Here is a 25,174-nt window from a genome sequence, read left to right on the forward strand (position 1 = left end):
AGAATTAGTATGAGAGGTCAGAGCCAGAATCAGACTAAGAGGTCAGAGCCAGAATAAGTATGAGAGGTCAGAGCCAGAATCAGTCTGAGAGGTCAGAGCCAGAATCAGTATGAGAGGTCGGAGCCAGACTCAGTCTGAGAAGTCAGAGCCAGAATCAGTCTGAGAGGTCAGAGCCAGAATCAGTCTGAGAAGTCAGAGCCAGAATCAGTCTGAGAGGTCAGAGCCAGAATCAGTATGAGAGGTCAAAGCCAGAATCAGTATGAGAGGTCAGAGCCAGAATCAGTCTGAGAGGTCAGAGCCAGAATCAGACTGAGAGGTCAGAGCCAGAATCGGTCTGAGAGGTCAGAGCCAGAATCAGTCTGAGAAGTCAGAGCCAGAATCAGTCTGAGAGGTCAGAGCCAGAATCAGTATGAGAGGTCAGAGCCAGAATCAGTGTGAGAGGTCAGAGCCAGAATCAGTATGAGAGATTAGAGCCAGAATCAGATTGAGAGGTCAGAGCCAGAATTAGTATGAGAGGTCAGAGCCAGAATCAGTCTGAGAGGTCAGAGCCAGAGTCAATCTGAGAGGTCAGAACCAGAAGCAGTATGAAAGGTCAGAGCCGGAATCAGTATGAGAGGACAGAGTAAGAATCAGTATGAGAGATCAGTGCCAGAATCAGTCTGAGAGGTCAGAGCCAGAATCAGTCTGAGGGGTCAGAGCCAGAATCAGTCTGAGAATTCAGAGCCAGAATCAGTCTGAGAGGTCATAGCCAGAATTAGTCTGAGAATTCAGATCCAGAATCAGTCTGAGAGGTCAGAGCCAGAATCAGTCTTAGAGGTCAGAGCCAGAATCAGTCTGAGAGGTCAGAGCCAGAATTAGTATGAGAGGTCAGAGCCAGAATCAGACTGAGAGGTCAGAGCCAGAATCAGTATGAGAGGTCAGAGTCAGAATTAGTATGAGGTCAGAGCCAGAATCAGTCTGAGAGGTCAGAGCCAGAGGAAGTATGAAATGTCTGAGCCAGAAGCAGTCTGAGAGGTCAGAGCGAGAATCAGTATGAGAGGTCAGAGCCAGAATCAGTTTGTGAGGTCAGTGCCATAATCAGTCTGAGAGGTCAGAACCAGAATGAGTCTGAGAGGTCAGATCCAGAATCATTCTGAGAGGTCAGAGCCAGAAGTAGTATGAAAGGTCAGAACTGGATTCAGTAGGAGAGGTCAGAGCCAGAAATAGTCTGAGAGGTCAGAGCCAGAAATAGTCTGAGAGGTCAGAGCCAGAAGAAGTATGAGATGTCAGAGCCAGAAGCAGTCTGAGAGGTCAGAGCCAGAATCAGTCTGAGAGGTCAGAGCCAGAATCAGTATGAGAGGTCAGAGCCAGAATCAGTATGAGAGGTCAGAGCCAGAAGCAGTATGAGACATCAGAGCCAGAAGCAGTCTGAGAGGTCAGAGCCAGATTCAGTCTGAGAGGTCAGAGCCCGAATCAGTCTGAGAGGTCAGAGCCAGAAGTAGTATGAAAGGTCAGAACTGGAATCAGTATGAGAGGTCAGAGCCAGAATCAGTATGAGAGATCAGTGCCAGAATCAGTATGAGAAGTCAGAGCCAAAAGCAGTATGAAAGGTCAGAGCCGGAATCAGTATGAGAGGTCAGAGCCAGAAGCTGTATGAGACATCAGAGCCAGAAGCAGTCTGAGAGGTCAGAACCAGAATCAGTCTGATTAGTCAGAGCCGGAATCAGACTGAGAGGTCAGAGCCAGAATCAGTATGAGAGGTCAGAGTCAGAATTAGTATGAGGTCAGAGCCAGAATCAGTCTGAGAGGTCAGAGCCAGAGGAAGTATGAAATGTCTGAGCCAGAAGCAGTCTGAGAGGTCAGAGCGAGAATCAGTGTGAGAGGTCAGAGCCAGAATCAGTTTGTGAGGTCAGTGCCATAATCAGTCTGAGAGGTCAGAACCAGAATGAGTCTGAGAGGTCAGATCCAGAATCATTCTGAGAGGTCAGAGCCAGAAGTAGTATGAAAGGTCAGAACTGGATTCAGTAGGAGAGGTCAGAGCCAGAAATAGTCTGAGAGGTCAGAGCCAGAAATAGTCTGAGAGGTCAGAGCCAGAAGAAGTATGAGATGTCAGAGCCAGAAGCAGTCTGAGAGGTCAGAGCCAGAATCAGTCTGAGAGGTTAGAGCCAGAATCAGTATGAGAGGTCAGAGCCAGAATCAGTATGAGAGGTCAGAGCCAGAAGCAGTATGAGACATCAGAGCCAGATTCAGTCTGAGAGGTCAGAGCCAGAATCAGTCTGAGAGGTCAGAGCCATAAGTAGTATGAAAGGTCAGAACTGGAATCAGTATGAGAGGTCAGAGCCAGAATCAGTATGAGAGATCAGTGCCAGAATCAGTATGAGAAGTCAGAGCCAAAAGCAGTATGAAAGGTCAGAGCCGGAATCAGTATGAGAGGTCAGAGCCAGAAGCTGTATGAGACATCAGAGCCAGAAGCAGTCTGAGAGGTCAGAACCAGAATCAGTCTGATTAGTCAGAGCCGGAATCAGACTGAGAGGTCAGAGCCAGAATCAGTCTGAGAGGTTAGAGCCAGAATCAGTATGAGAGGTCAGAGCCAAAATCAGTCTGAGAGGTCAGAGCCAGAATCAGTCTGAGAGGTCAGAGCCAGAATCAGTCTGAGAGGTCAGAGCCAGAAGTAGTGTGAAAGGTCAGAACTGGAATCAGTATTAGAGGTCAGAGCTAGAAGCAGTATGAGACATCAGAGCCAGAAGCAGTCTGAGAGGTCAGAACCAGAATCAGTCTGATTAGTCAGAGCCGGAATCAGACTGAGAGGTCAGAGCCAGAATCAGTATGAGAGATCAGTGCCAGTATCAGTATGAGAGGACAGAGCCAGAAGCAGTATGAAAGGTCAGAGCCGGAATCAGTATGAGAGGTCAGAGCCAGAAGCAGTATGAGACATCAGAGCCAGAAGCAGTCTGAGAGGTCAGAGCCAGAATCAGTCTGAGAAGTCAGAGCCGGAATCAGACTGAGAGGTCAGAGCCAGAATCATTCTGAGAGGTCAGAGTCAGAATCAGTATGAGAGGTCAGAGCCAGAATCAGTCTGAGAGGTCAGAGCAAGAATTAGTACGAGACGTCAGAGCTAGAAGCAGTCTGAGAGGTCAGAGCCAGAAGCAATATAAGAGGTCAGAGCCAGAATCAGTATGAGAGATCAGAGCCAGAATCAGTCTGAGAGGTCAGAGCCAGAATCAGTCTGAGAGGTCAGAGCCAGAATCAGTCTGAGAGGTCAGAGCCAGAATCAGTCTGAGAGGTCAGAGTCAGAAGCATTATGAAAGGTCAGAACCAGAATCAGTATGAGAGGTCAGAGCCAGAATCGGTATGACAGGTCAGAGCCAGATTCAGTCTGAGATATATATGCGAGCGCATATATATGCGCTCGTAAATACAGGGTGTCCAAAGAAACCGCGCACGCACATGGGCGCGGGTGTCCCATATATATACGTGCACATATACAGGGTCTCGCATATATATGCGTTCCATATATATGCGTTCCATATATATGCACGCGCATATATAGGGTGTCCCATATATATGCGCGCGCATATACAGGGTGTCCCAAAAAAATGTATACACATTTTAGCAGCTGATAACTCAATTATTTATTCTTTCTTTACAGACTGAACCCATTACGAGCGCTCCCATTGAAGTTAAAGGGAAGTATTCGGCAGCCTGCCGTAGCGCTGGCGTATACAGCTGTGATACACGCTCGGCGTTACTCTGTGTGAATGTTCCCTTACACGTGGTTGTGCACCTCAGTTTCACAACCTGAACAGGTGAGAGGCCATCGGGTCTAAATAGATATTATTACTTTTTATATTTTTTTTGTACCAACCATATTTTAAAAATTACTACACTATCATCGGTTTTTGCTCAGTGCTGTTTTGTTTTGTGTTCTCTTTGAGGTTTAATATGATGGAAGTTCTTGGTTTTCCTGATCTGGTCCTAGTCTTCACTGAAGTCCTCGCCTGTCTTGGATTGTGTTCAGTCCTGGTCTTGGGTTGTGTCTGGCCTTGTCCTGGATTGTGTCTGGCCTTGTCCTGGATTGTGTCTATTCCTGTCCTTGGGCTGTATCTAGTCCTGTATTGGGCTGTGTGTAGCCTGGTCTTGGGCTGTGTCTAGACCTATTCTTGGGCTGTGTCTGACCCTGTCCTGGATCGGGTCTAGTCCTGTCTTGGACTGTATCTAGTCCTGGCCTGGCGCTGTGTCTGACCTTGTCCTGGATTGAGTCTAGTCCTGTCCTTGGACTGTATCTAGTCCTGGTCTTGGGCTGTGTCTGACCTTGTCCTGTGTTGGGCTGTATCTAGTCCTGTATTGGGCCGTGTCTAGACCTATTCTTGGGCTGTGTCTGACCCTGTCCTAGATTGTGTCTAGTCCTGTCCTTGGACTGTATCTAGTCCTGGTCTTGGGCTGTGTCTGACCTTGTCCTGTGTTGGGCTGTATCTAGTCCTGTATTGGGCCGTGTCTAGACCTATTCTTGGGCTGTGTCTGACCCTGTCCTAGATTGTGTCTAGTCCTGTCTTGGACTGTATCTAGTCCTGTATTGGCCTGGTGTAGCCAGCTTTTGGGCCGTGTCTAGACCTATCCTTGGGCTGTGTCTGGCCTTGTCCTGTATTGTGTCTAGTCCTGTCTTGGGCTGTATCTAGTTCTGACCTAGGGCTCTGTTTAGCCTGGTCTTTGGATGCTTCTTAGTCTTGTCTTGGGCTCCGTATACTCCTGATCTAATATTATCTATAGTCAGAGTGTTTTGAGCATGCATTATCCCTAGCCTCACACAGCGGGGACTCAGTAGTCAGCACTGCTACATTTGTCAGACCCCATAGGAATGTTATTATCCATATTCTGCACCGATTCTATGCTGACGGCTTAAAGTGACAGAGCAGACTTTCATATAACCTTCTTGGAGTGCATCTGTCAGGGGTTTGTGTGATGCTGCAGTGCCGCACGTGTCTCATTCAGTCCATTCTTTGTTACACACACACATACAGTATATATATATATATATATATATATATATATATATAAATATATATACATACTGTACATATCATGGAGGCTTCAGACCCGGGAGGTCAATTATTACCATCTCCCAGTACATGCTCGGCGTTCTACCTCCCAGAGGACACAATCCGCAGCAGAACCATCACCCAATTATATCGACAACCCAGCAGGAGCCACAATTATTATTATTTCTTTCTAGTCACGTCCAATGTAAGCATTATAAAAGTATTTGCCCCCTTCCAGAATCATTATTTATGAGTGTAAATGTACTTCAGTACTTTCCTCCTGTATTTGTAGTGCAGAAGTCTCGCCCCTGGCCATTGGGGGTAGCTGGTTCCATAGATCCAAAAAGCCCCAAGATGTCTCCGTAGGACAGAGGCAGGGTCTTCAGTATGGCACCTGTGAACCGAGTAGGGTCCAGTACGTAGACAATGGGGCTGAGCCACAGAACTACCATTGGAGAGGCTAGACAATGTTGCAGACAGAAAAATGGAAAAGAGTCCATGTTGCTAGTTGGGATGGGTACAGCACAGATCCAGTTGTGAACCCTCAACAACATGGAAGACGTCATCTTATCAAGAGACTGAGTTGGCCTGGAACCTGGAGGACAAACCTGGGTTTGTCTTTGTAACGTAAGAGACCAGCTTGTAGGCTGTGGGTTGAAGACCAGAGGCAAAGACAGCAGAGACACTGCACTTATTTGGAGATCCCTGGGTGGAAGTGGTGATCCTGACACCGCCAAAAACGGCCTATAGAGTCACCTGTAGGGGTGGGATGAAGCCGCTTCTCCCCAGTTCTGTTGATCTACTTGTTAAATATTTGGCAGGTTTGCAAAGACAGTGATAAAAGGTTCCACCGATGTGATTCTGAGCCTCCGGTAGAGCAGGAAGCCATAGGCCTCCTGCCCTACCACTCTGATATATAGGTTAAAAGTACCCTGCGGTCTACAAGGTGCGAGGAAAACAGACAAGTTACGTGTCCTGGTGCAGGTGGTGGAATAATCACTGCCTTGTGTCCCCCGTGTCGGGTCACTCATGTCCTCTTAGAACTCCCGGTACCTTGTATGTGGCTCACAATCTGGAAGAAGAAGCAGCGTCACCGCGGGATGGCGGAGGTGAGTATAATATTCACACATCGGGGGGGGTTATAATAAGGGGACATTGTGGGGGATTATATTATTGGGGGAATCAGGTTACATTACAGGAGGGTATAAAAACATGGTGGCAGCAGGTGACATTGATGGTCTTAGAGCACATTGGGGGGATTGGTTATATCATGGGGGTATCCGGGGATATTGGGGGAATATTAATACAAAGAGACACCATTTATATCAGGCTATAGTCATACTACCTTCTTTCTATCTTGAAACACTATGCTAAAAAAGCGCAATGCCACAAAAAATGTTTAACAAAAATATATCAGACTTTATTTAAATACATGTTAAAACATATATAAGAAAAGAGATAATGAGGTGGTACAACCATACAAAAAATGGAGGCCCAATTGAGATACTATATATTTATTACTCTCATTGCATACATATAAGGATATATACAATATCCATAATTTTAGAGTGCAAATACAACATAGAATTATCATAGTACAAAAATATTAATTATCTATGGGAAGACCTCCATATAGTAAACGCACCCCAGGGACCTCCAAACAAGGACACAGGTCGCAGCATGGGCATGTTATACTGTATGGGGGAGCACTGCTGGGCTTGCTATACTGTGGGGGGACACACTGCTGGGCATATAATACTGTGGGGGGACACACTGCTGGGCATGAAATACTGTGTGTGTGTGGGGGGGGACACTGCTGGGCATGTAATACTGTGGGGGGACACACTGCTGGGCATGAAATACTGTGTGTGTATGGGGGGGGGGGGAAACTGCTGGGCATGTAATACTGTGGGGGGGCACTGCTGAGCATGAAATACTGTGCACGCCACTGCCCTCCCCCTTAGCTGCAGCAGTACCCCCAAAGATCTCCTGCTCCCCCTTAAATGCCAGAAACACCCAAAGAACCCTGTCTCCCTCCATGCCAACGACTCCTATACCACCCTAAACATCAATCCAATCCCCCAGACCCTCCGGGATACAGTACCATATAAAACATCACTCTCTTTTCAGCCTCATCCAACATGCAGTCCCGTGTAACTACATAACTCACCCCCCCAGCCTTACCCAACATACAGCCCCATGTAACTAACTCACTTCCCCCCTCAGCCTCAACCAATGTGCAGTCCCATGTAACTACATCACTCCCCCCTCAGCCTCATCCAACGTGCAGTCCCATGTAACTACATCACTCCTTCCCTCAGCCTCATCCAACATGCAGCCCCATGTAACTACATCACTCCCCCCTCAGCCTCATCCAACGTGCAGTCCCATGTAACTACATCACTCCCCCCTCAGCCTCATCCAACGTGCAGTCCCATGTAACTACATCACTCCCCCCTCAGCCTCATCCAACGCGCAGTCCCATGTAACTACATCACTCGCTTCCCTCAGCCAACGTGCAGTCCCAAGTAACTACATCAATCCTTCCCTCAGCCTCATCCAACGTAAAGGCCCATGTAACTACATCACTTGCTTCCCTCAGCCTCGTCGAACATGCAGTCCCATGTAACTACATCAATCTCTCCCCTCAGCCTAATCTAACGTGCAGTCCCATGTAACTACATCACTCCTTACCTCAGCCTCATCCAACGTGCAGGCCCATGTAACTACATCACTCTCTTCCCCCTCAGCCTAATCTAACGTGCAGTCCTATGTAACTACATCACTCCTTACCTCAGCCTCATCCAACGTGCAGTCCCATGTAACTACATCACTCTCTCCCCTCAGCCTCATCCAACATGCAGTCCCATGCAACTACATCAATCCTTCCCTCAGCCTCATCCAACATGCAGTCCCATGTAACTACATCACTCCTTACCTCAGCCTCATTGAATGTGCAGTCCCATGTAACTACATCACTCACTCCCCTCAGCCTCATCCAACATGCCGTCTCATGTAAAACAAACCTGTCTCTCCCCTTCCATCCTCCATTACCACGCTACAATCCCCTCTGCTTTCTGTTCTCCAGCTCCATGTGCTCTGCTCCGGCTTCCTCTACACAGCACAGAGCAGTGATGGCCGAAACTCCGCCCTCCTCTGAGAGGCCACGCCCCTTCCTTTGACATCATACCTACCAGGAGCAAGTCCACTCTAGTCACGACCACAATGTTACAGCGCTGCGTTCCTGTTCTCACTGTGCGATATAGGAATTAGCAGTGGGCCAGCACCTAACGCACTATGTACAGCCTATTATCGCACGCGTGCTGCAATATGGCACAAATAGTGTTCTTGCGTTTTTAAGCAGGGCCTAAATCATCATAATGGCACCCAAAGTGCATCTGGGAATTTTATCCTAATCGTAGACACAATTTCTCTCACGTTCCCATATACACACTTCCTTCCACTGCTGGGTTCAGTATTGAAATTTTTTTGCAGACCAAGTATATATTCCATTTTCATATTTTATTCAACATTTTCTAGGAACCATCAGTGAAAAACAGAGTGAACACTGGTGACTTGTGTGCAAGTTTTCTCACTGACCCACAAGGGGGCGTTCACACTACCGCAGCTGGCCGCCCTTTGTGATTCCGCTGAAAAGCCAAGAAAGACTTCACATTTTTCTCTCTTAGCTCTGTCTGGCTCCAATTTCATAATAAAAATTCGAACCAGAAACATATTTCATGTCTATTCTACAATGTCAGATGCAAAACCTGCAGCTTACGTTTTAATGACAGAAGAAAGATGATCACCACAGTATGGGACAGAGTAGCACCTCAATGACTAGATTTCACAATTCCATATCATTTTTATTTTTTTTATAGTAAAGGTCTTAGAAATTCAGAATTCGTATGGCCTTCTTTTTCATCTTAATAAATTGCATGATATTTTTCGTAATATCCACGTAACCATAATCAAACATTTCTTCTCCTCCGGTTTCTTTTGACCAAATCTGTCTTCAGGGTTTCAGCATCTCACTGCAACTGTTTTGGCTTCTACTTTGCTAATAGTAAATAAGAAAACACAATTAATGACATCATCTTTAAATGTTTGTGACACAAGCTTTCAATAAACCAGCACTGAACTTTACTTATTATATATGTGTAGGCTCATAAAAATCTGATGTCTACAAAGGTAACTACCCCATGGAAAAATGTATAATTTCCTGCAAAAAAATAAATAAAAATAATGGGTTTTTCCGGGCAGAAAATCTTTTTTATTTTATTTGTATAAAGTTCTGTTAGTGCTAGTAATGGGTAAATAAGCCAATATACCTTTAACAGTGTTTGGAGTGATTTCTGGGTGTTGCTGGCAACTGCAGCATCCTCTGCCTTTGTTTATTTGGAGTTAGCTTCCTGCTGTGCAGCTGCTATACTAATTCCCTCTCACGCAGCCCCCCTCCTCTCTCTCACTAGCCTAGCCCCTACCACCCTCCCTGTCTCACTAAGACTAGCGATCCTACCCATTACTAGCCCCTCACCCCCTCCGTCTCCCTAGTTAACCTATTCCATCCACTACTAGAAGACATGAATAGAGGAGGAGCCATTCCCTGGTCACAGGAAGGTTATGAAGGTTTGGTAAGTATTGATGGGGATAGTGGAGGGGGAAGAGTAATGGTGACGTTCCATTTCAGAAGCGGTAAAACGAAATGTCACCAGATTATCAGAAAGTGTCCCTGGGGTGGTCACATGACCGTTCCAGGGATATGGGTGATTATAGATTTTTTTTTTTTTTATTGAAGTAAATTAGAAGTTGGGGGGGCAAGGAAGTTTGGTTTAGAGGTTAATTCTCAGTTTATCCTGGACAACCCCTTTGAGGACACAGCCTTAAAACACCTTAAAGGAAACTGATGTGTTACTTTTTGTGGTACTTATTTTGTTACACTATAAAAGGGCTTGTCCACTTTCAGCCTAATATTGAGAGACAAGTGCTATTGCTTGTATAATAAAAAGTTATACAATTCTCTAATATCATTTCTGTATCTATTCATCATTGTCTTTTAGATTTCTGCTTCCTGTTACTCATTCTGCTTACTCCCAGTGTATAAAAAAATAGTCCATGGTCAGGTGATATACAATCCATTGTCATGTGATGAACACAGGTGTACAATTCAGTACCAGGCAGATGTCTGATTACTGTGCTGTGGTTATAATGCAGGGGTCAGCAACTTCCGGCACCTGTGCCAGGATTGAAACCTCAGGCACATTTACAATGCATAGAGTTCTTTTTAAAATACTGCTATTCCAGACACTACGGGAGCCTTCACACACAGTAAACGCTCGCTCATTTTGGAAAAATACACATGTAAAAAATACACGTGTAAAAATAAGACTCCCATTGACTTCAATGACATTTTACACGTGTATGTTACACGTGTAAAATACACGTGTTAAATGTCATTGAAGTCAATGGTAGAGATGAGCGAGTACTGTTCGGATCAGCCGATCCGAACAGCACGCTCCATAGAAATGAATGGATGCACCTGGTACTTCCGCTTTGACGGCGGCCAGCCACTTAACCCCCCGCGTGCCGGCTACGTCCATTCATTTCTATGCGAGCGTGCTGTTCGGATCGGCTGATCCGAACAGTACTCGCTCATCTCTAGTCAATGGGAGTCTTATTTTTACACCCATATTTTTTACATGTGTATTTTGCCAAAATGAGTGAGCGTTTACTCCATGTGAAGGCTCCATAAGAGAAAAAAAAACCAAGAGGCATGATACCCGAATGTCTGGATTGTAAGCCTGCCTAGTCAGGGGGGCATCCTGTGCAATTCATTTTTGTACTTCGAAGCAAGTGCAAAAGTATGCTATGGCAGCTGAACATGGTAAAGTGGGCATTTGTTCATTTCAAGAAGGCTGGACAGATTTGTATGGATTAATTTAACAAAAAGAATGGGCTATGTAAAGGACTGAAGACCACTCTGCATCACAGCTACGGTATCTCACTATAATCTTGCACATACATGTAGTGCTCCACAGCCCGGTCATTCTCAAAACAGTACTATGCATAAACTGGCCATGGAGCTATTGGGGTCATCATAGTACTATATAGGGGATGACGATACTGGGAACATACCCAGTAACACCGGATAGTCAGCACATACATAATATATCATGTTAAGGAGCCATGGTGTAGGCTACTAGCAGGAAGCTTTTGGGTGGGCCCCTAGAACAAGTTACACTTGTGGGCCCTTCGGTCCTACACTGCGAGTTAACTCTTAGCGCTCAGATTTGTTACCGCTTATTGTCAGGTGTATAATACAACGGAGAATGAGAATGCATGCTCTTTTTTAAAAGTTTCAAGGCAAAAAAAGTATTATGTCCAGTGATCAATGACACTTCATAACTTTTCAACTATTTTCATACAGTAGTTGTGCATATAAAATGGAGAGAGAGAATGGTTATACAGCAACATACCAAGACATTGCAGCATTCTCCATTTTGTCTGCAGGTCAGTAAGTTCTACAGTTAAACTTTCTACACATTCTTTGTCAGGTGGTCTGTAAGGTCCAAATGACATTGATGCACTGTCTGCTAGGACATTAGACAAAGTTTCTATGGTTTCTTCTTCTGTTTCCTGTGGAAGTAAAAAGCCACAGCAAAGGGGAAAAAACTGAATAAAAATACATGAAAGTTGTTTTCAATAACATCACCAATTTGTTGATCAATGAAAAGACCATATTGATAAGAGGATCACATCCAGCAGGACGTAGACAACCTGCAATTTTATATTAGGGAGTCACATACATACAAAATACAAATGAACATCCACTGAAATACTTTCTATCCATGAGTGAGGTGGATGCTTTGTATTCTAAATGCGCACAGAAAAGCCTTTTTATAAAGATGCCAATGGAATATAATGTGATATGACAATAAACACCCTTGACACAGGTTGCAAGTTGCATATTTTTGGCACAGCTTCAACTAATACCTAATGTACAGTATATAATTTAACCACGCCCCCTACCCCCTGGCCAATTCTCCTCCTTTAACCCTTTCGCTGCCAGGCACGTACACTGTACGTGCTCCCAAGGTGGCACTTCAGTGGCGGAGGACGTACTTAGTACGTCCTCCCTACTAATGCCGATATCTCTGGACTGCATCAACATATCTAGATGCTTTAAAATGCATTTTAAAGAAGAGACTCTCATCTTTAAAATGATATCAAGAACTCGATGATTGGATGTACAGTCTTGGAGCAATTCACTGTTGAAAAAACTATTTGGCATTGAGATCCAACTGCAGATCTCAATTCCCGACAGCGTTTCAACAGTGAATTGCTCCAAAAAAGTACATCCAATCATCGAGTTCTTGATATCATTTTAAAGATGAGATTCTCCTCTTTAAAATGCAATTGAAAGCATCAAGATATGTTGATGCAGTCCAAAGATATAGAGCTCCAAAGTGTCCCCCCCCCTCCTGTCTAAGCAAGCAATTTGAGATCTAACAAGAAAGGAAGAGGGACACGGAGCAGTGCAGCAGAGAGAGAGAGACAGTGAAACGATCTGACTCTCTGCATAACTTGTATGTGACAGCAGGAGGTGGCAGGGACTCTATTGTCCCTATTAACCCTTCTCCTGCCAATCAGAGCGTATACTATACATTTGTCTCTGATTGTCACATACAGTTATAATGTAATTCCCCCCTGAGCTTTACTAGTGGGGTATTCTTATGTTATACCTCCTGAAAAATAACCAGGAAGTTTGTTGGCGCTGTGACCCAGACGTTTACCATTTTACAGGTCGCAGAGCCAAAAAAAAAAAAAGTCGCACCAAACACTTACACAACATATACATAAAGTCGCAAATAAAGTTTACATTTCACCCAATCCCTGTCCTGTCTATACCTGAGCTTTCTACAGTAAAATACTGTACGTCTCTAGTGATGTCCGTTACACACTAAAATAATAGTAATAACGATTATCACTAGAGATAAACGTACAGATTGCTAAAATTATTATAGGGGGATGGAAAATAACATTTTTATGTAAAGTCCTATTTAATTTGCATGCACAAAATGGGATGGCGCATTTCTGCGATTTTGGCGATTCTTTAACACCCGCCCCTGTAAATATATACATGTGCGGTATGTATGAACTCCTCACATATTGCAGTTTTATGGACAGTACATTATATGTGCAGAAAGGGATTTCTTGAGCCGCACTTTAGTGGCAAATTTGAATTTTTGCGCAATTTTTGCTAACAATCTCCGTTTGCGGCAAAGTTGAATGAAGGTGGTTGTATATATAAACTATTAAATTGTGTTTTTATATACGGTATGCTGTGTACTCTGAAAAAAGTTAGATTTTGGTATCACAGTCACAGTTTGGTAGGTGCAGTATAGCTTTTTAACATATTAGTGAACAACAGCAAAATCCTGCTTGTCTTCTGTATTCGTGTTTTTGGGAGTCCGAGCTCTTGTTGTAGTTGATGTTTGCGGTACATATAGTATATATACACATTGTATACACCATAAGCTATTATTTTAAAAGTATTTTGTATATGAATGTGAGATTGAACATGAGTTTTAGGTGCAAATATGTGTTTTAGCGTATTTTTTCAAAACATTATTTGTGTTGGTCGCAAAGTTGCATGAAGGTGGATGAGGCTATCGATGACCCATTAAGACATTTGTAATCTTCAGGTTGTCTACTTTCAAAAAATATATAGGGTTTAGGGGTTCACTTACTTTTCATGGTGTGTAATCCCTACATTTTATAGGATGATACTTTTTTAACATTACCAGCTTCAAAACAGAATTTAGTTCCTTCCAGTTCTAGCGATTTTCTGAAGACACGTGCATGCGGGTTCAGGCCATAGTGATATGTATGAACTCTGCACATGTTGAACTCTTATTTTTAGGAGGTTTGGTGCATTTAATTTTTTGTTTGGTTTCCGCTTTTAACAACTAATATACATTTATTTACATTTTTTCATAAAACATTCACTTTAAATCAAAATTGCATGAAGGCGCCTGTTCGTATACAGTACCAAGTGGCATTCTGACAATGCTGCAGGTGTCTACTTTAAGAAAATATATAGGTATGGGGGGGGTTGGATGCTTTTTTAATGTTGCAATTTAGGTTTGATTTGTCCATCTCAAAACTGTGAAAATTGCTCTGGCTACTGGAGGTGCAAAATTTCCAGAGACCCTTGGCAGCGAAAAGGTTAATTAAATTAAAGAGGACCTTTCATCAGATCGGGCACATGCAGTTTTATATACTGCTGAAAAGCTGACAGTGCACTGAATTCAGCGCACTGTCGGCTTTCCCGATCTGTGCCCGGTGTAAAGCGCTATCGGTCCCGGTACCGTAGAGCTTTAGTGTCAGAAGGGCGTTTCTGACAGTTAGCCAGGAACGCCCTTCTGCCCAGCAGCGCCTATCGCTCTGTACTGTGGAGCGGGGAGGAACGCCCCCTCCCGCTCCTGATAATACTCGTCTATGGACGAGCTGTGTGAGCAGAGGGAGGGGGAGTTCCTCCCCAGTCTTAGAGCACAGCGCGAAAGGCGCTGCTGGGCAGAAGGGCATCCTTGGATAACTGTCAGAAACGCCCTTCTGACTGTAAAGCGCTACGGTACCGGGACCGATAGCGCTTTACACCGGGCACAGATCGGGAAAGCCGACAGTGTGCTGAATTCAGCGCACTGTCAGCTTTCCAGCAGTATATAAAACTGCATGTGCCCGATCTGATGAAAGGTCCTCTTTAAAGCATATTACGTCATTCTTGTCACATCAAAGAACAATGTTTCAGCTTACCGTAATAACAGTGAGTAATGCACCATCAGACAAACCCTGCAGCAAACTGGTAAGCAGAGCAATATCCTTTGTGCCAATACTCTTAATTCTTTCAATCGCTAATATAATAAAATCAGGCTGATAGGAATAAGCCAATGGAAGTAGAAATCGGAAGAGTGCATAGAAGAAGCTGCTTCCTTCATGTGGACTCTGTCAGAATAAAGCAAAGTAATGGCAGATGTAAGAGCAGGTGTAATCATAAAAAAAAAAAAAAAAATTGATTGCGCAAGTGTCTGTGCAAGTCTGTGAGTTGCACACTGATGTTCTTAAAGATATGCATAGAAAGAGAGGCTTGCAGTAACTTGTCCCTGAAGTGTCTCCAGTGATTAGAGATGCATACATTTTGGAAATCAGATATTAAAGCACATTCTGTTTTACTTACTTCCTGCCACTTGAGAAACGCCTGATACTGTGAATAAGCCCTCTCAAGTATCTTGTCTCCAGGAATTGTAACACACAGAGTTTTCCTGTAAGGTGTAAAGTAAGTAAATTTCTAAGCATTTATCAAAATAATTCATTAAATATAATCTACATGTCAATTAATTATTTTCATGTCTATTAGTAAACACCATGAAAGAATGTATTACTAAAAAAGAAAAATGATAAATGTTTATTGTGTATGAAACAGGAAAACCCTTTATTTCAAGGTCACTTACCCATCATTTGTAATTTCAGGTTTCCTATCCACATCTCCAATAATGACAATGAATAACCTGCACAAAGCAAAAAAATAAATGGCAGGATATATTGTGCATCTGGTCACATCCTCCTTCACTACAAGACCTGGTCTTTGTAATGTTTTCTGGTCTTAATATTGGATATATGTGTACTGGTTTGTGAGAAAAATGTTATGAGTTGCAATCACTCATTCCTGTATTGCATGGTGGCAGCAATGGGGAAGTATACAGCATTTAATACTCTAGTAGACTGACATAAACACATTACTTTTAATCATATATATATTACACACTGAATGCAGCAACAGTAGTACTAGTGACTACATAGGATGCTTTTACAATACATTCTCAGACATGAGACTCAGTCCATGTGTGGGTTGGATTTACCGGCCTGAACTCTATGCCAGGAGGCCGACTCCTAGCATTATAGTTACTGTGACGCTAGGAGTCCCTGCCTCACCGCAACACACTGTCCCCATAGTGCTTCTAGATATGATAACTATGTGATATATAGCTCTGAAAAAGGTGTAATTTTTATTGCAAATTATTATTATTGAGTAAATTGCTCCGCGCAAATTTGCTCCTCACAGAAATAATATTTAGAGCCAAGGTTTCACTGTACTCCAATATCTCAATGTACACAAATTACAAAAAAAAATAAAAAGACCGAAACATATAGTGCTAATGCTGTAATCTAATGCAAAAGTTTTTACTATTTTTTAGAATAACGTAAAAGTTTTCATTATAATAAAATTGAATATCAGGGCTAAGATTCAGAGCCGGGAACAGGTTTAGGTGGAGTCCTTCCATTACTTTCATAGGAATGCAATCACTAGCTTTATTCAGTGTGACCATGGCTGCCAGCTACTTATGAAGGAGTTGAATCACGCATCAGGAGCTAGTGGTTTGGCCTACCAACTCCACACTCATGGTTAATATAAATACTGTCGATATGAGTGCTATTTTGTTTAGATTGATAATAATGTATTACCTGTGGATTAAACCTAACATAGAGTTCTGATAAATTTTAATCCATTTACAGCCATGGACAGGATCTGATCCAATCCTATAAGATCATGAAAGCCTTTCATAAAGTCATATGTGTTCCAGATTCCTTAATACTAAATAGATGTCTCCCATAGAAAACCATAATGCAACAATATGAAAACTGTATATGTACCTTTCTGAACCCAAAGCTAAAAGTTGTTGACTGGCAACCGCAGTTGAAAGAGATACATTTGAAGATAAGGTGATACAATTCCTTGTCTAAGAAAAGAAAGAACACGAATATTAAACAAACATTTATTTTTAACAAATTAATTTAAAGTTACTTAAAGGGGTTGTCCAGGATAACTGGAAATCCCTACACTAATCTAAACATCCTCCCCCCTCCTATTTTCTAAATAACATAATTAATCAAAAATGTATAGTTACCCATATCCCTGGGGCAGTCATGTGACTACCCCAAGGACATTTTCTGATTATCCAGTGACGATCCTGTTCCCCATTTCTGGAAACGGATCGTCACTACTACTCCTCCTTCCCCATCCACTTCACTATACTTACCCTCCACACTTCTTCCTGCGAGACGGCTCCTCCTTCTTTTCTGAGTGCCTTCCCTTCTCCCAGTGCTGCTCTGTGCACTGCTGCCAATAATCCACCTCTATTCTGCATGCGCAGTAGAGGTGGATCATCACTGTACAGAAAAGAGCAGCGATGGAGAAGAGTGCACGCTGTCTCAAAGGAAGATAGGTATAATGTATAATGGTGACAGGTTGGGCTGAGTTGGTAGGGAAGGGCGGGATAGCTAGAGAGACAGGGAGGGAGTGTATGGGAGGGAGAGAGGATGGAGGGATAAATGAGGGGGGAGTGAGGAATTAGGGGGAGGGTAAGGTGAGAGAGGTTAGTGTGGAAGTTACAAAGCAGAAAGCTGATGTATGTAAACAAATGCAGGAGATACCAGAAGCTCCCAAACACATCTAGAAATCACTCAAAACACAGCTAAAGGTATGTGGGTACATTTATTAATCCATTAATAGCTGTAAAAGACATTTTTTTTAAAAAAAAGCATTTCTTGCACGGAAAACCCCTTTAACTGCAGAATTTAAACTTTTTATAGAACAACTGCATAAAGATACAATCTATAGAGGTGTCTGATATCAATGACTTGTGACAACAGAATATATCATTAGTTTCAGATTGGTTGGGGTCCAATACCTGGGACCCAACTCAATCAGGTGTTTCGGCCGTAGAAGGCCATATACCAGATATATGGCTGGAAGAAGTCTTTCTCCTATTGAAGAGGATGGAAGCGGGCCTCCTTCCGGTCATATTGCTAGTATACGGTTTCCAACATCCGGAAGACCTGAAGGGTTCCAGATGTTGGACCACGACCATTCTGATACTGATGACATAGCTATTACCTTTAGATCCTGGACAACCAGGATCTTTAGATTTAGCCTAAAACTTATCTTGGTTCTAATATTAAAATGCTTTAACATTAATGCTAAACCTATATATAGTTACAAGAAACTCACCTTCCTATGGACAAGCTTGTGTAAGGCCAGTAGCATTTTACTCACAGAATTCAACAGATTTTCATTCAGTTGATCTTGAGTGAACACACTGAAAATTAACACAGTGAAATGAAAGTCACTGAAAATGTAGAAAGAAAATGTGTGCCACTGTACAGGCTTCCCTTCCATGCGCATGAGGATTTAACAGCACCTATACTTAAAGGGGTTGTCCCATCACAAGGATCCTATCTATACTGCTTGTTAATGTGGATGTAAGACTTTTCCTAAATACACTGCTTCAGCAAAACTGCTTTGTTTGTCCACTATCTTACTTTATTCAATTTTTTGTGGCCACAGCCCTGACCTAGCTGCTCCTGAGTCAAATGATGTATCTGCCTGCTCTCAGGGGGGAGGGAGGAGGGGCTAAGTGCAGGGAGCCAGCCTGTATATCTAGCTATTCCTGTGTCTACACCATGTGACCTAGCTTCCTGTTAGCAGATAGGGGAGAGGAGCTGCTTTCATTTCTTCTGTTCTCCCAGTTATCAGGCTAGCTAATTCAATTGTGTTCATTATGGCAGAGACAGGCAGTCTCTGTATGTAACACAGAATGGAGTTCCTGCTGCCTGTACTTCATAGTCCAATATGGGTGGGCGGAGCTACACACGAATTTGGGGGCGGAGCTAAATGGCAGGTTGCCTGTGAAACCCTGCCCACCAAATGATGCAAGAAACCAGGAAGAAAGAAGATTTTACAAGAGTGAAGACTGCTGAGTATGTGAGGTGGGAATACCCCTTTAAAGCATACCTCCAAGTTATTTTCATACATGAATATTACCTGTGAATATAACTTTGTAGTATATTTGAAATTGGTTTCTGTCCAGTTTCGGGCAGGAAATGGACACCTGCAAAATGCAGACTGGGGCGCAGATGTGAACGAGCCCTTTGAGGTGTTTTTTCTCCTGCGAGGTCTTCACTCTGCACTTTAGATAACCAACCCTGAAACCTAATTCTAATTGGAAACTGGATTTTCTTTTTTATTTGGGTAGAATTTTAATAACCCTCACTATATTTTTCACAATGTTGTTGCCTATGAACTGGCCCATATATATGCAGGTTGTTCGATAGAAACTGGTGACACATTATCAGATACCAGCAACTAAACCTCTATATTTAGTAGAGACTGGTATCATACATCATAGACCTAGCCCAGTGAAACTAAGTAGATTCCTAGGTAAGAACTTTTTCTGAATCAGAGGTTTAAACCTTTGTCTCTCTAAACAAATATTGTTGCTCGACCAGTGTATTTCAAGAAGTTTATATTCAGACATTCTACCTTAGTGCATTAGTTGCTTGCTCTGTAGTTACAGTGTCTTCTTCTAACTGCACACCTCCATGCAAGTGAAGTGTGTTCTCTGCAGGAGCTACCAGTAAGGTTGTTATTGGAGGTTTTGGATGCAGGATCTTCTTCATGTGATTTTCTAGAAACTCATCCACATTGGCTACTTCAGCAATCAGAGGCTTGGGCGCTGATAAGCCCTTTGTGCTTATCTCTTGTACTAACCTGGTTTCTTTCATAAACAAAATACACAAAGAAAACAAATATTAATGACTTGTTTCATGCATCATCGGTTGGAGTCTAATCACTATGACCCTCCCCCCCAACCAGAGATCCCCCCCCTTCTGACAGTAATGTCCATAGGTCTGTACTGTCAGAGGGGGGCGTTCCTTACCGCCCAGCAATGACATTAAGCTGTGAAGAATGTTTCTCACAGGTTAGCGTCATGGCTGGGCGGTAAGGATTGCCCCCTCTGACAGTACAGACCTATTTACAGTACTGTCAGCAGAGGCATTCCTCACAGCCCAGCTATACTGATAGAAACGCCCTTCTGACAGTGAAGAGATATTGGTAATAGCACTGATATCTGTTTCCCAGGGGCATATAACGGGAAAGCAGACAAGGTACTGAATTCAGTGCACTGTCGGATTTCTAGCGGTATATAAAACCGCGTGTACATGAGGACATGAAAAGTCCTCTTTAACCCCTTCCCGACATGCGCCGTAATAGTACGGCGCATGTCGGGTCTGTAACTATGGCGACCGCCTGGGAGCCGGGGGGCCGCAATAGCCGCCGGGTGTCTACTGCTTTAAGCAGTAGACAACCAGCTCTAAAGCCTCCGATCGGTCCCCGGACCGATCAGAGGCATTAACCCCTCTGGCGCCGCGGTCAAAGGCGCCGGAGGCGCCATTTTCCCGGCGGCGCATGGGCGCCGCCATTTTGGCCGGGATCGCCGGCTCCTAGAGCATGCTCCAGGGCTGACGTCCCGTTGCCATGACAGCCGGGAGCCTTGTACAGGCCCCCAGGCTTGTCTGCAAATCCTCTCGTTTGCAGGCTGGTCTATGCAGCCTGCAAAAGAAAGGATGCTTTTTTGCAAATCATTGCAATGCATTAGCATTGTAATGCATTGCATTAGTGATCAGACCCCCTGGGGTTCAACACCGCTGGGGGTCTAATAAATGCAAAAGAAAAATAAAAAAAAAAAGTTAAAAGAATATAAAAAAATATAAAAAGAATTAAAAGTTCAAATCACCCCCCTTTCCCTAGAACACATATAAAAGTAGTTAAAAACTGTGAAACATATACGTTAGGTATCCCCGCGTCCGAAATCGCCCGCTCTACAAATCTATAAAAATATTTTCCCTGTTCGGTAAACGCCGTAGCGGGAAAAATAGTCGAAAGTGCCAAACCGCTGTTTTTTCACTGTTTTGATTCTGATAAAAATTTGAATAAAAAGTGATCAAAGCAATAACATTTCCCGAAAATGGTAGAACTAAAAAGTACACCCGGCCCCGCAAAAAAAGACGCCCTATGCATCCCCGTACACTTCCGTATAAAAAAGTTACGGCTGTCGGAATATGGCGACTTTTAGAAAAAAATTTTTTTAACAGTTTTGGAAATTTTTTTAGGGGTCAAAATGTAAATAAAACCATATAAATTTGGTATCCCTGGAACCGTACCAAAACACAGAATATAGGGGACATGTCATTTTGGCTGCACAGTGAACGCCGTAAAACCAAAGCCTGTAAGAAAGTCGCAGAAATGCATTTTTTCTTCAAATCCACCCCATTCTGAATTTCCCAGTACATTATATAGAATAATTAATGGTGGCATCATGAAGAAAAATTTGTCCCGCAAAGATTAAGACCTCATATGGCTCTGGGAGCGGAGAAATAAAAAAGTTATGGGGTTTAGAAGGAGGGGAGTCAAAAACGAAAAACGAAAATCAAAAAATGCCATCGGCGGGAAGGGGTTAATATTTTATCCTGTGTCTCAAAGGTTAAAACCATGAACAGCAGCCAAACAGCTTTTCACCTTGTTCTCCACAGTATTCGAATGCATTTACATTATATCTAAGTCTGCCTAACAATGCATAAGTTTATGCATTACAAAGTCTCTGGAAAGCTAAGAAACAACCGTACGGATATAGCAATAATTGCTAGTAGTGAATCGGCATTTGCTATTCATGTATAAGACCAAGATAACTACAAGATACCCTGAGTATAATAATAAAAGATTACAAAATAATCTAGATCACATTTTATTTTTTAAAGAAAAATGCAATTAGTATTTCAGCGTAGAGAGAGAAGTAAAAAAAAAACAAACCAAAACATCAGTCAGCCATGCAGAACAAAAAAAACCTAAACAAATCAAGAAAAACAACATAATTACCATCATGCAATAAACACTTCCAGTATGGGGAATGTGCATGCCTTGCATTCTGTATGGATTCTAAGGCACTATAAAATAAAGCATATTACTGATCCCATTTACAATTATAAGTTGCACAATAACATGTCAGTTTCAAGTACATACATTTTCTCCTGCATATCTCATAATGTAAATGCTACATAGATGTGCAGTACTACAGACCACTAGAAAGTCAGTATTGCGCCCCGGTGCTGGAGATTTCGATGATGTTAGTTTCGGCACCGATATCTCTTCACTGTCAGGAAGGCGGAGTGTGAAAAATCTTGCCTTACCAAGCTGTTTGGCACACCTGCGATCACCTTTCTTATCTTTTACTCACGCCCCGTGAGTGTCTGAGTTCATAGTTTAATATGAAACAAGCTTTATAAATTTTATATATTTATTAACCTCAGTGGGGCTATACTAGTCATTAACATATACAGGAATGCATATTAGTGGATGACAAGTAAATACAGGTAAAAGTACAACAGCATACAGAAAATAAAATGGGAATAAAAGAGTAGAAAATGAAGTTGTGGTCTGGTTCGCTGTCAGTAAGGGTGGGTTCATACCTGCTCCCGGTCTACGCTTTAGCCAATCCAACAGGTTTCTGTCTTCTGCTCCGAGAAACTGGACAGGGGACGGAAACCCAGCGGTCAGTTTTCAAACCCATTCACTTGAATGGGTTTGCAAAGTGACCGCCCATGTGCGTCTTCTGTCTTTTTGCGGAAAAACCGTTTTTTTTTTTAACTGGACACAAAGTCCTGCATTCTAGTGGTATGCAATGTCGCTTATCTCTGTGGACATAAAAGGGACTCTTTGAAGGCCCCTTTAGACAGAATGATTTAGTAGGAAATTGTTGGGAGTGCTTGTATAAGCACTTGATCCCAACAATTAGTCTATCTCAGAGTCAACAATCACCTGATGAATGTGGAATAAACCTAAGTAAACTTTGGTTTATTCCAGGCTAATCATTATTACTGGGTGAAGTTTTTCTGCTAACGAGGCCAGTATTCAGAAATGATCTGGAATTAATCAGTGTGTCACTTACCTAGTAATGCCATCTACTGTCCCATAATGGAGTGCACTTATAACTGAAATTGGAACACCGTGTCTCCACCCTTAGTGTAACTGTACCCTTACTTCAGGTTTCACTTACCCAATGTAACAAAAGTGCAGCAGGGATTAGAACCATCCTACTTTTAAAGTTCTTATCTAAACAAGATTGAGAACAGTAATAGAATAACATGCATGAGGAACAATGATAAAACATACCTGTGACACGGTTTCATTTCTCCAGATATCCTAGGTACTGGATCTCCAAGCAACGTTCTTACAGTCATGGAAACACATTCTGACAGACAGCGCAAATGGTATCCACCCTGTTAGAAAGATACTTGTAATTACATACTATCTAAAAGATGACAAAGTGTGAAGCTACGCTGCATGAATAACTGTTATTTTTTATCTTGCAAACAACTTGCAACTTACGGAACATACAACTTTGTAGTTGTGGACATCATAACCAAAGACAACCACTTCAAACAGTAAATGTCCCACTGACTATGGACCAACAAATAACCTCCCATCCATACATTTCACTTTTAATTAAATATATTTATGGGATGGTGGTGAAATTAACCCTTTAACCATTTATCTAACTGCATACTGGGATCATAAACCAGACATAGGACTCCATGGGTTATATCTTTCACCTTCCGGAAACAATACAGGTATAAAAATGTTATACAAGAGTTTAATATACTGCCCACATATTAGAAATCTGTATGTTTCCCTTTTCAATAAATTAAGTAAACAAAAGAAGAATATACCCTTAAATGTCACATACAAGTTAGCGTGAAGAGTAAAAAATCATGTACTTTCAAGACAAACTGTATTAAAACACTAATTCATAAGGGCAGGATCTGTTTCCAGTTTAGCACATGGTTGGTTTTAGTGGACAGACCCGGCACTCAGAAATAACAAATGGGTCTTAGTAAACCCAATTAGTAAGGCTGGCTCATTACAGCTACAGTAACATGCTTTATTTCAGAAATAGACACTGTTCATTTTGCTCCAGGATCCTTTTCTCTTCTTGTAACATGGCATTTATACCATGCATTAATACAGCTCAAAATCCATAGTCTACAGCTTGCAAAAGTAGACCGTAGAAAAAAAACCTGCTGATATCATCCACTTACGTGCATAGTAAAGGCTTGGATGAGCTCAGAGCTTGAAATATGAAATATGCACAATAAAGCTGTGCTCACGAATGTACAATAGACATCTTGTCCGTAACAATGCTATAAAACCCTACAGTAATCCTCTGCTATAATGGCCACTGACAGGAAATCTAGCCAAAACTGCACAACAAACGTAGAGAAGACAAGACTTCCATTGAACATGGAACGCCAATCCCTCCAAAGATTCTAAGTCCTGTTTTCATTTGCATTTGTCTACTTTTGGGTCAACCAAGGTATCCACAAAACAAGGGATGACACACAAAAGTGCTTTTATTGCACAAGTATTTACCTCAAGGATCATGCAAAGTTTACCACCAGCAAGATGCATAAGCATGTGAGTGAGATGGGCAAAACACTCAGGAGTAGCGCACATATGTCCCTGCAAACATACAACATTATTACATTTTACTAAAAAGAATGCTCAGGAAAACAAAATAGTAACAATAAACAACTATATGTTAATAAAAAAAAATATGATACATGCCTCAGGGTCTCCAATTCCTGAATCATAACCGGCAGAGACCAAAACTAGTTCAGGATTAAACTGGAAAAAAAAATAATTAAAAGCAACCAGGTTCATTTTTCAGTAAGATGTGGTATCCAAAAACTAACTGAAGTGTATTTAATATTATAGGATTATGCTAACTATAAGCAATTTAATAGTTACCTCAAAGGCCATAGGGAGGAGCACATGGAAGAAGGCTGCAATATAATCTGCATTACCCATGCCAACCTAAAAAGAGAACCACAGTGAAAAGTAAAACAGAAACATGTATAAATGTGATCAAATGTATTTTGACTTCTATATTGTTTTGTTGAAATAACTAAAGGGAATTTACTTTTCTCGCTTATTTCATTGGAGGACACAGCATCACAGGTATAGACCTAGCCACTAGGAGGCTGACACTAGGAATAGCAAAAGATGTCGACTAGACCCTCTCCAAAGACACAGTGCTAGCTAGTTTGTACCGCAGCCGTAGGAAAAAGACACAAAAACAAAAAAGAATACAAACATGTCCCGAACCCAAAAACGAACCAAAACAGCCCAGGGCAGGAACAACAAGAAAACAAGGATGGGATCTGTGTCCCCAAATGAAAACAACGAGAGAAGGATTTTACAGTGA

The 25,174-nt window shown here is 42.4% G+C and overlaps 1 protein-coding gene across 1 annotated transcript in view; it reads right to left on the reverse strand.

The window, feature by feature from the left end:
• Nucleotides 1-8,986: 8,986 nt before the first annotated feature.
• The window catches only part of HDAC10 (histone deacetylase 10), a 28,458-nt gene continuing 12,270 nt past the window's right edge, over nucleotides 8,987-25,174 (reverse strand). The window contains exons 9-21 of the mRNA XM_075276289.1: nucleotides 24,718-24,783; nucleotides 24,535-24,594; nucleotides 24,340-24,429; nucleotides 23,083-23,189; nucleotides 21,790-21,857; nucleotides 19,396-19,630; nucleotides 18,085-18,172; nucleotides 16,728-16,813; nucleotides 15,527-15,583; nucleotides 15,253-15,337; nucleotides 14,832-15,020; nucleotides 11,492-11,651; nucleotides 8,987-9,075 (exon numbers count right to left, since the gene is read on the reverse strand). Of these exons, the coding sequence (XP_075132390.1) occupies nucleotides 9,068-9,075; nucleotides 11,492-11,651; nucleotides 14,832-15,020; nucleotides 15,253-15,337; nucleotides 15,527-15,583; nucleotides 16,728-16,813; nucleotides 18,085-18,172; nucleotides 19,396-19,630; nucleotides 21,790-21,857; nucleotides 23,083-23,189; nucleotides 24,340-24,429; nucleotides 24,535-24,594; nucleotides 24,718-24,783 (1,299 nt within the window). The 3' untranslated portion in view covers nucleotides 8,987-9,067. The remainder of the gene's footprint in view (nucleotides 9,076-11,491; nucleotides 11,652-14,831; nucleotides 15,021-15,252; nucleotides 15,338-15,526; nucleotides 15,584-16,727; nucleotides 16,814-18,084; nucleotides 18,173-19,395; nucleotides 19,631-21,789; nucleotides 21,858-23,082; nucleotides 23,190-24,339; nucleotides 24,430-24,534; nucleotides 24,595-24,717; nucleotides 24,784-25,174) is intronic.

Source organism: Leptodactylus fuscus, chromosome 5 (assembly GCF_031893055.1).
Source record: "Leptodactylus fuscus isolate aLepFus1 chromosome 5, aLepFus1.hap2, whole genome shotgun sequence".
Taxonomy (NCBI): Eukaryota; Metazoa; Chordata; class Amphibia; order Anura; family Leptodactylidae; genus Leptodactylus; species Leptodactylus fuscus.